Raw genomic sequence first — 11,662 nt, forward strand, 5'->3', positions numbered from 1 at the left:
CTGTACACGTAGCAAGCTTGTTAGTTTAATTCTTTTCTTTTTCTTTTTTGCTTGGACTTCTGGATAGGTCTTCAATAACTTGATCGAATAAAGTCAGTCAGATATACTAAAAACCAGGGATTCAGAGATGGATGGATCTGTCAAAAAATGGTTTGCTTTTTTTTTTTTTCAAAGTGTCTAATCATACTTTGACACGTGATTACCCTATTTTGGAAAATGATTGACAGCCCCCTAATAGAACATGGCATTTTCTCCCTATTTTTTACCTGAACAATGTTATAAGTACAGATTTTTTCTACAAATTTTGTACAAGAAGACAATTGTCTTCTTATGATTTGCTTTTTGTCAAAGACTATTTTTAATAATAGCAAATTATAGGAAGATAACTGTGTTCTTGTGCTACTTCTGTTTTAAAAAATTTATACTTGGAGAGTTTTCCTTTTTACATTGTTCCTCTAGCATTATTGCGTCCAATCATTTTCCAACACGTCTTTTTTACATTTTTTTTACCTGCCTTTGAGCCTGTTCCTCTTGTAGCATTTAATGATCTTGAACAAGGACAGTTGTCTCATCAGTTTCGACTCCACTCTGCAATTGCTTCACTCCAACAGCAGCATAATTCGCAAAGCAATCTGCATACAAATATTTTGAATAAAATCATCTTTATGAGATTTCCATTTAAGCATTCAATTTCTTTGGTTTTTAAATTTTCAACTCAAAAAATTGACCGATCATTTCCCCCTCCCCTCTCCATTTCTTTAAATTTCCGATGCCAAATCACGTCCTTAGGACACCCATGGATTTCTCTCTTGGCAGGTAAAAGTTTCAAACCTTTAAATTTTTTAAATTAATCACTCATTTAATTAGGGTTTATACTCCATTACTGTTATTTGATGAATTATAAAGGTATTTATAAATCGGACTTATTCTTAAATGAATTTTGGGTTTTATTAGGGTACGAAATTTTTCTTGGATTTTTTTTGGTTGAAATAAAACAGCTTATGAGCATCGTTTACCTTTAAGTTTTTAATTAAAATTTTGAGAGCAATCGAAAGTTCGGGATTTTTACGTATTTTTGGAAACTTGTAACTAAAATAGGAAAATAATTGAATGAATGAGTTTGACGAAAATTTGGGTTTGCTAAGTAATTTATTGTAGCTGAATAATGTATATGTTACTAGGATTAAAATAGTTGTACATGGTGTACATTAAGTTTGACACTCCGAGCGTTGTCAAAAATATGTGCCATTAATTGTTTTAAGTAATGTGAAGAATATGTAAAAAAATTCTACCTCACAAGAATGTCAAACTTAATGTAAAACTTAATGTACATGTAGCATGATTGATGTTACTATTAGGGTGGTAAAGAAGGACAATCGAGATTGCAGTATTCTTTTAGGTCGAGGATATGAACTTAGGCTTGCATGGCCCTGTTTATGCATTTTGTGAGTACGTTCAGCAGTGTGTTGTGCAGGCATACAATTGCAGAATTTAGGTTTAGCTTTGCAGCTTCTGTCTTTTGATCTTGGTTCACACATCCTGTATGTATCTAGCCACGGAAGTTCTAAACTTTTTTGATAGGTATATGATTTGTGCTTTGGCAATGTTTTATATTTATTCTTAAGAATAGTTACAGTGGCCTAGAAGAAGTGAGCTTGCTGCAAGTTTTATGTATTTACATCTGATGGCTCTTTATCATAAGCAATTAGGACCTGGTTGTCATTGCTTCTGGGAGTTGTAAATTAGCAATCATTGTGGGTAGTATTTCTGCATGTTTGTGTAAATAGAAAATCTAATCATTATTGATCATGCAGTGGAAAATGAGTGGAACATCCATAGGTCATTCTCATCGTGAACCATGTCTGAGATGAAAACCTTGCAAAGGTGCAGGAACGTTAATGAAGCTGACAATTTTGTTCTGATTGATGTTGATTGTGAGCATTTTGATAGTGTTATTATAATTGATGTTCCTGAGCCTTTGCCAAAGAAATGGCAAGGTTCTAGCATGGTCAGGAAAAAGGAAAAATGGCCATCTAGGACTGTAATATGCATTGATGATGATGAAAGCACTGACAATGACCATTCTGGTCTTGGTGTAAATGAGAATGGAAGCTTCTCTAATGGCACTTCTGCTAGCAAGGTATCTTCCCCTGCCTTAAAAAACTTCAGAAGTTCTGCAGTCGCTGCTAGCAAAGGATGCCAGTTTGACCAAGAAAATGTGATTCCAGTGAGGTTATCAAAATGTAAGTGTACCTATTCTGGAAAAGCTTCCACAAGCAACCGCTATGGCTTGAGTACAGATTCAGAAAGTGAATTGTCTGATAATGAGCATTCAGATAGTGAGTTAATGGAAGATTCTTCTGGAAACCTTCAACAGCAATGGGAAGAAGCTTTCCTTAGGAGAATGAAGGATATTCACAATGGTCAATCTGGTATTAGAGATCACGACAGTGCTTCAAGTGTTTTGAATGTTGATCACCCCCTAAATGTTAGAACAGAAAGCAATAATGGGCAGCATGAGAAACCCCCATTTTGTTCTAGTACTGGCAAACCAAGCCATGGAAATGAAGCTCCATCTCCTTTTATTACAGAAGAGGATACCCACTTTGATAGCTCTTCTTTTGGCTATACTAAGTCTGATGGTCACAAGAGATCACATTCTGACGCCAAAGATCCCAACTATGCTGGGCAGAAAGATGGCCAACATTATGAGCCAATGAATCCCAGCTGTCAGAATGAGGAGAGTTTGAACCCTCCAGTATCATCTTATTTTCCTTACCATGGACAGGGAACTGAGCTAGTTGATCGTCCTAAAATGGCTTTCCAAGATGATGAGGGAACTCCAATGAACTCTTTTCATGGGAAACCTAGTTCAGTAGAGGAAGAGGCTTCTATGTGCAAGCATCAAAATTCATATGAAATTGATGGTGACAATGTCAGATCTTCTCTAAAAGACAGAGAGAAGAAGCTTCAGGAGACATTTACTGGTAATATTAAGGAAAAGGAGCATCTGGAACCTTGTGAACCACGTGCAACTAGCAATGTTAACAAAGATAATTTAATATCTAATACATATGTGAATTTTCCGTCATCTAGTGAGCATGTTAACGTTGGCGTTAGTCCTGGTGACAGAGTTGGACCTGTCCCAGGAAAAGTCGCTTTCTGTAAAATTTCATCACTGGGCTCGGAAGATGGCATTGATAACTGTTGTCATCAGGAAAGCAGGAAAGCAGTTTCTGAGACACCATCTTTCTGCAATGTGCTTGAGGAGAATTCTTCTGTGGAGGCAGTGGAAACTCTCGTTGAGTCTGTGTCAATAAGTATGCACAAGGATGAAGATGATCAAAAACATATTCAGAATGGAGGTACTGAACTTGGTGTTGAGAATTGTATCATTAATGAACGTGAAAAGCTCAAGGAAACAGATGAATACAAAAGAGCACTAGAGGTCGAGTGGGCTTCTCGACAACAAGCATTAAAAATTCAGGTCTATTTGATCACTGTCATTTTCTCTACATATACTACTATTTTATTGTCATTGAACTGTTATCCTTAATTTGTTGCATAGATTATCAAGAAACTGGGGTGATGCGGACATCACTTATATTATTATCGCACTATTTTACTTTTTCTAGTTATGGGGTTTGTATTATTGGTTTGGCCCAAGCCCATCATTGGTAGGGTTATGCTTTTACTATTTATATGGTTTTCAGTTGTAACTTCAGTAGACGATGATGAATTAGAATTGAAATATTGTTTAGCTTGCAGCCGTTTTCTCCCTCCCCTCTCTCTTCCCCTAGTTTCTTCTCCTCTTCTCCCTCCCCTCGATTTCTCTCCCTCTTCCCTTCTTCTTTGTTGTTTTTTGCCTTATCTGCTCTTTTTCTGGTTCTGCAATGTTTTTGCAGTTTAATTACTCTGCAGGAATCCCTTTTTCATCCTGCATCAAAGTGGTATCAGAGCTTAACCTGGTTTCCATCTCTTTAACTGAAAATTGGAGTCAAAGTTGCTATGGAAGTGATGCAAAGCCATCTCTTCAAAACCATAAATCCCTTCCCAGTAGTTGATCCATCCACACTCGCAAAACCACCGCACCAAAACTGCCTGCATTCAACAGTTTGATAACACCCTTATTACCATTATCATTCACGACCAATCGACATCAGAAACAACCATCGTCAACTCTCAACGCCACTGCTGCAATTCTTGCCATCATAACACAGCCACCACAACTTCCCAACATCTTCACCACGTCCAAAAAAAACCAGCAACTTCTAGCTTCCACAAAACCGACACCCCACGTAGCCCCAAAACACAGTAAATTCCGGCCCAAAACAACCGCTTAACCCAAAGAAAGTCATACCACCTAGCAACCGGCCCAAATCTAAACCTCCACCTCACCGTCACCTGCACCTGCGAACCCCACTCCACCAAGCTGCATCCCTCTACGACTTCCTCTCCCTGCCATTAGCTACCTTCTACAATCAGTGTCACCGCAAATTTCCACCAAATCATCCAACTTCGTTGCTGTTCTTCAATTCCAATTGTCACCTCCTCCACCCCGATCCAAACCGCAAATCGACCCATCGCCCTCTTCAATTTCAAACCGCTGCGACACCAACCAGTACAACAACCAACCACCACTGCTTCCTATACCTCTGCCGGCAATTCTACAGACAATTTAGCAAATATTGGGGGCCGTTTCCCTGTGAAAGTGGCCGGGAGTCATTTCCAAGCCTATTGTAATTGTAGATTTTGTTTGGGCTTTAGTCAATAATCTTTGCTTTTATTTTTATTTTGGGCCTCAGTTAGTTCTTTATTGTTTCATCTATGTAAAGGCCTATTTTGATTTGTGCTACTATTTAAAAAAAAAAAAAAATAAGAAAAGAGAACGTAAAAAAAAAAAAAAAAAAGGAAAAAAAAAAAAAAAGAAAGTAAAAAAAAAAAAAAAAAAAGGAAGTGAAAAAAAAAGAAAAGTGAAAAGAAATCGTATTTTCTATTATTTGCAGGTACCTTTTTTTATTCCTGTTGATTTGACACATCTACTTCAACGGACGAAAGGGAAGTTACTGTTTTTATTTATCTTTGGTTTATATTACTGTTTTGTTTTAAAATTGCATCAATATTTTTGTGTTGCTATTGATCTAGTTTTTACCTAAACTTACGTAATTGGATCCATTAACCTCGTTAAATCTCGCTTTTACCTTGTTTATTTTACGTGATTAGGGTTTGACTAGCATTTGACCTTTGCTTTGCTATTTTACATATACCAGCAGTATTAGCTTGTTATATTTGGATTTTAATCCCAACATTTATTTAAAAAAAAAGAAAAAAAAATAGAAATAGCTCAAATTTTCATTTTCCATTACTTGCACTTTTTGTTCGTTGATCTCTCTATTGCATGTCATTAAGTTGCGATTACAGTGCATGTAGTTACATATTGGTCATCTTGTCACTTCTAGCTCCAGTACCTTAAACATGGACTCCTCACAATTCGATGCACTCACCCGACAAATAGCGGCTATTCAAACTCAAATGACCGCTATTCTTGAAGAGAGTAAGGCCCTATCTGTTAGTTTGAAAAATTTTAAACACATCCCTCATTCAATTGATGTTGATAATTCTAAGGTGTCCCATAATAGACAACATCGTCGACAAGGTAATCAAAAATACTTTCGACCCGATCGTAAGGATAGGGATAGGAATAGGGATCAGATTCGTGAGCGAAAACGAGATAATTTTGAAATTCTTACTCAATGGAATGCCCTTAAACAAGGAAATCAATTAGTGATTGATTATATCGCGCAATTTGAAGAATTTCGAACCAAATGTCATTTAATTGAGGATGAAAGCACGACTTTGAATAGGTTTAGCCAAGGTATGAGAGATGATCTTAAGCGCGAGCTTTTCCTTCGAGGTGTCACTACTCTTGATCACGCTTACTATTTAGCTCGAGATTATGAGTTGATTATTAGTACTCCATATGAAAAACGTGGTCATCGTCTTTAACCCATTTCATTAGCGTCGCCTCATCATAAGTCTATTATAAAATCTTCTCCGTCTAATGTTCCTCTTATTTGGAAAAATAATTGTAAAGGTCGTGATAGTCCAAGATCTTCTTCTTCATGTAGAAAGCATATTGACAATTATCCTTTGGTGTCATTGGCTCCACTTCCTCCCGTTAAATCCCTTCTGGGACCTCCCTCGTCTGATGTTCATCCAATGAAAAATAAGGGTAAAATTTTTGATAATCATCATTTGGCTTCATTGGCTTCACCTCCTCCCGTTAAGTCCCTTCTAGGACCTCCCCCTTCTAATAGTTCTCCAATCTTGAAAAATCAGGGTAGAATTTCTGAAACTCCAAGGTCTTTTTCTCATTTGTTGTGCGTCAATTGTAAAGACTTTGGTCACATTTCTTCTAAATGTCCTAATCGAACCTTAGTCATGGAAGAACGAAAGAATGTAATAGAGGAGCCGTTAGAAGATCTAGTCTATGAACTAAACTTGAAGATTTTGATGACTTGGATGATAGTGAGGACACTTCCTTAGGTGGAATCCAGACTCTTCCCGAGACTTTGGATACTATACCCTTTATCTCCGACAATTCTCGATCACATGTTATATGTCATACCCTTACCCAAGTTAAAGAGCTTGATGATGTCACCAGTCACCCTTGAAAAATCCAGTCGCCTGTGGTTAACACTAAGGCAAAGTTATCCACCACTTACCAACCTCAAATTGATGGTCAAAACAAAAGTGCTAACCAAAATCTTGACAATTTATTACAGTCTCTAGTCCAGAAAAATCTTGGGAATTGGGACTTGATCCCTCCAATTGTTCAAATTGCATATAACGATCCTGTGAACTGGTCTTTAGGTCTAAAATCCTTTGAAGTTATTTTTGGTTGTGAACCTTTGAAACCTCTAGACCTTATTCCCATGCACCCAAATGCTTGTGTGTCTATGTCAGATGAGGTAGTTGTATCATATTTTCATAGCTTGCATATTGAGATCAATAAACAATTTGAAGCAAGTAAAACATTATATAAACCTCAAGTTGATTGGCATAAACAACATTTTGAATTTAATATTGGGGATTATGTTATATTGTAAGCGTGTAATGCTGGTCTTTTTAAAATTTCAAAGCATGTTGGTCAAAATGCGTATGTCAATGATCTTTTATCATATTATGACCATCACCTTATTTTATTTGTTAAGGACTTCGATACTTACAATGGCTATTTTAACACTTTTGTTGATCCTTTTCTATCTCTACCTGAGAACTCCCACACCGAATCTTTTGCTATGTCTATTCGAATACCACCTGTCGCAGCACACAAAGATAAAATTGATGTAATTTTAGATGAACAGGTTGTGTTAACCATTGATGGAGAGAATCGGTGTTTCTTTAATTGTTGGGTAGATCAACGTTCTTATTGTGCTCCACATTATGCGCAATCATGTGAAGATTTTGGAGATGAGTTGCAAGAGTACTTGTAATTTGGAGTCCAATGTCGGTACTTGATTAAAATGAGGGATCGTCCGCCTTGGTCGGATCATATTCTTGAGGACAAGTTGCCATTTACATTGTTATCAACTGTGGAGTTCAGATATTTGGTTCTTCAAAAAGATCGTCTACCGTGCTATGAGTTCAGACATTGAAGATTGACGGTAGCTCTTTGTCATTTGTTCACTCGACAGAGTCGAGTTTTTCTTCCACCCCGGGAGAATTGATGCGGATATCACTTATATTATTATCGCACTATTTTACTTTTTCTAGTTATGGGGCTTGTATTATTGGTTTGGCCCAAGCCCATCACTAGTAGGGTTATGCTTTTACTATTTATATGGTTTTCAGTTATAATTTCAGTAGACGATGATGAATTAGAATTGAAATATTGTTTGGCTTGCAGCTGTTTTCTCCCTCCCCTTCTCTCTTTCCCTGGTTTCTTCTCCTCTTCTCCCTCCCCTCGGTTTCTCTCCCTCTTCCCTTCTTCTTTGTTGTTTTCTGCCTTCTCTGCTCTTCTTCTGGTTCTGCAATTTTTCTGCTGTTTAATTACTCTGCAGGAATCCCCTTTTCATCCTGCATCATGAGGGAATTCCTACAGCAAGTTTAAGAACTTCAAGTTGCAAAATTTCAATTTCAGCAGTTCAATGTCTGTCTGCCTGTCCTTTCTTTGAATCTTTTCATCGTGGCTAAGCATATTGCTTTGCACCTTGGTCAGGCTTTGGTATTGTCTGGGTCCACTGTACTGGACTCATTTCCACTAATGGTTGCTAGCCAAGTCTGTGGAGTTGGCCTGTCAAACCATTTTGTAAATAGGTAGCATGCTGATCAGATTTGGGAAAGGAAAGTGAATAAAACAGAGTAAATAAGAGAAAATTTTCTGTTGCTTGTGTATTGTACTTTTGGCCATAGTTTTCTTCTGGTAATTATCATCTATATGATCAAAGTTGTTTGATAATCTGTTAGCATCAAGCCATTTCAGAACATCACGTTGCATTTGAGCATGCATGCAATGGCTTTTGCTGCCTACTCCTTTTCAATTTATGTTTTTTTTTTTCATTGAACGGATATTATGGGTTATTGTCAATAATGAATGTCTTGAATAAAGAAATATGTTGCATATAATGGGCTTGCTTGGTTTCATGTAGGCTGAAGAAGCACAACGCTTGCGGCAGTCGCAGAAGAGAAAAAAATCTGAAAGCATGCGCTTACAGGACATGGCGAAAAGACAAAAGCAGCGTGTGAAGGAAATAAGAGAGACTCAAAAGAAGGTTTTTGAAATTCTTCTCTCTTTCCCCAATAGTTACAGTCCATTTGCTTGCTAATTTATGAAGACATATTAACTAGTTATTTTTTGCTTTTAATTGGCCTTGAGCTTACATAACAATGTAGATTCTTCATTAATATACCTTTTAGGATGTGGAAAATCTCAACATGAAGGAGGTAATGCGCTCCCAGGTTAGGAAGGAGCTCAAGAAACTGGAAATGACATGCGGCAATATGGCTTCGCTGCTGCATTCCCTGGGAATCCAAGTGGGTAGTTGGCCTTGTCCATCAACAAATGAGGTTGGTGAGACTTGCGTTGTAAAGTTCTTATACCTTTTGAGTTACACTTCTTAAATCTATATCGACCATTGTCACTATAGTGTGACTAGTGGTCTCTGATTCTGCTTTGTTTTGTGGATTACCTTCTAGAGCTCTAGTTCCTATTATGCGTATAACTGTTAAATTATGATGAATAAATGAAAATATTATCTTTAAATGTTTTGGCAATTTCATTTTTCGCTGTGGTTTTATCCACGAAGGATATCTAAACCAACTATCTAAACATTCCCTTGAATATGTGGGCTATCTTTAAAGTGTGCCATAAAATTCTAAAAATTTATTTCTAATCAATAATGCTATTAAGAAGTTCATTTGTATGTCTTCTTGCTTGCATTGCAACACCTGAAAGTCCAAAAATTGTAGGTTTTTCTATTAATTTCTTGAGTATTATCTCTCTCTCTGTATGTGTTACTCTGTGTTGGGTATTTTCCTCCTTTGCTTGCGTGGGGACCTTGTACTGTCATTTTCTTACTATGACAGAACCCTAATTTGATTCCCTTCGTTTTTCGCTTCCTTTAACTTGTGTCATCTGGGGTTATGCCACAAAGGCATTAGTTACTGTAAGATCAGATTGCCCACAAAACATGTTTGTTAGTTTATTGTGCTAGTCATTTTGTAACCATGTGTAGAATCTTTTTACGATTTTTTGGTGTAATTTTTGTGACCCCGTGTAGAATCTGTTGATTTGGTATGAATCTTTTCATATTGTGCATGGGTTTAATGTCACCCTTTCTTTGATTAGTGCTTGTTTGAGATTACTTTGAAGTTCTTCATAAGTTGTGAGTCCTATAGATTGTATAAATAATAAGTGGGTAGTAAATTGTGGGTCCTACAAAATTTGAGGATAAAAAGTACGCTTGACCAGCTTAAACATAAAAAAGGTCAGGCTTTGCCAAACATGCTATTAGAGTTCAGTGGTCATATTCGTGGATGTTGATGATTCCAACTATTACTGATTAGACCTAAGTCTAGAATGTCAACCATTGGGCATTCCTTCAAATGTTCATGTCAAGAACAATGTTTTTATCATTCTTGTTTTAGCAATCTATTTCTGCCTGTAAGCTCCTGAGGTTGATATACTCGTATACATTAGCTGATGTTGAGTCGTAGTTATTCTTTGCTATGTTGCATTACTTATTCAGAGAATGGGTTACTTCTAATAAGTACATTACTTATTTTAATCTCCGACCAGCAAAAAGAATGAATTACTTTACAACAAGCATACTTCTAAATACATTCTTAAGCTTGGTCCCTTTTCTCTTAATTAAATTTGGATTTGTCAAAACCATAGAATAGAATAGAATTAGCAAATAGCCACTAACACGACTCATTTGGAATCACCCTTCTAGATCCAAAACGTGGTGTGCATTGATGATGAATACCAGCTGGATGCTAGATCCACCATCAAAGCTAACTTGGACTTTCCTTTGACTGTAATTTCTTTGACAAAGAATTTAGAATTTTTTTGACAAGAGTTCCTTGTAATTTGGACTTAACTAACCCCTCAAATTGACAAAAATCCTCATACAACCACATGGAATACATTGGGAACCACTGTTCATCCAAAAATGTACCAACTAGAGTGATATATCTACAACGGGATAATAACTCCCGTCACAATAACAGACGCCAAAACTTATAAATTTAAAATGCTGCAATAAACCTTTCTGTTTGTTTATATACACGTGACATAAAATTACTTGACCAACATAATATGCATTTGCCTCAAATATAATGACCACATCGTCTAACAAAATGAGTCATACAAACTGTCTGTTGTCGTGTTGCTCAACTCGGCAATCAACAGGCTCTTCCTAAAGCTGCTAAAGCTCATCTAAAAATAGAAACGAACTCCAGTACATGCAATCAAATTGTTTGAAGTAGTTTGTTTCATAATAATGTCCTCTTGCTGCTTATTAATGTCCATATGTAGTATGGTCTTGATATGCTTGTCATAAATAACTGCTCATCATAATCTATTGGGATTGATTATTACATCTGATGAAATTTCAGGTACAATCTGCTTACAAACGAGCATTGCTGACGTTTCACCCAGATCGAGCTCCGAAAACTGACATACGTCAGCAGGTTGAAGCTGAGGAGAAATTTAAGCTTATTAATCGTTTGAAGGAGGAACTTCTACCATTTTCTTGATGCTTGAGCAAGTTGAACATTATTGCATCATGAACTATATATTCTTCACTAGCCGAGAATTATCATGAACATGCTTTCCATGCTTGCAATATTTCCAGAAAGAAGCCATAAGTTATCAATCATGCTTTCATGGGGTTGGAAAGCATTCTTTTGTTTGTAAAATAATTGATATTTCCTCCTAGCTTATAAGTGATTTCTCTATGATGGGTTTTGTGTTGTTATTGCACTCTGGTGCTTGAGAGTTGTTGAGCATATGATGTCTGTTGGTTGAAGAAATGGGTTATTTCAGTTGGTAGTATACAAGGCTTATGTGTATTAAGTTTTTATTTTTTATGACATTTATGTAAGTATTTTTCATCAAAGCAGAGACTAATTAATTAGTCTATGTATTGGTATTTAA

At 36.6% G+C, this 11,662-nt stretch overlaps 1 protein-coding gene across 3 annotated transcripts; it reads left to right on the forward strand.

The window, feature by feature from the left end:
* Nucleotides 1–490: 490 nt before the first annotated feature.
* LOC111369321 lies at nt 491–11,662 on the forward strand. Of its 3 annotated transcripts, none has more exons than XR_002698105.1 (5): nt 491–816; nt 1,815–3,487; nt 3,569–3,585; nt 8,092–8,319; nt 8,652–8,743. XR_002698105.1 is itself a non-coding variant. In XM_022990800.1 (5 exons), exons 2-5 carry the CDS (start codon nt 1,859–1,861, stop codon nt 11,260–11,262), a joined length of 2,043 nt encoding a protein of 680 aa, XP_022846568.1. In that variant the 5' UTR covers nt 491–816; nt 1,815–1,858; the 3' UTR covers nt 11,263–11,662. The 3 variants fall into 3 exon arrangements, 2 of the variants coding, with proteins under 2 accessions (XP_022846568.1, XP_022846569.1); XM_022990800.1 differs by lacking the exons at nt 3,569–3,585; nt 8,092–8,319 and adding exons at nt 8,920–9,069; nt 11,122–11,662 and having other exon boundaries at nt 8,652–8,774; XM_022990801.1 differs by lacking the exons at nt 8,092–8,319; nt 8,652–8,743 and having other exon boundaries at nt 3,569–4,261.

Source organism: Olea europaea, chromosome 20 (assembly GCF_002742605.1).
Source record: "Olea europaea var. sylvestris chromosome 20, O_europaea_v1, whole genome shotgun sequence".
Classification (NCBI taxonomy): domain Eukaryota; kingdom Viridiplantae; phylum Streptophyta; class Magnoliopsida; order Lamiales; family Oleaceae; genus Olea; species Olea europaea.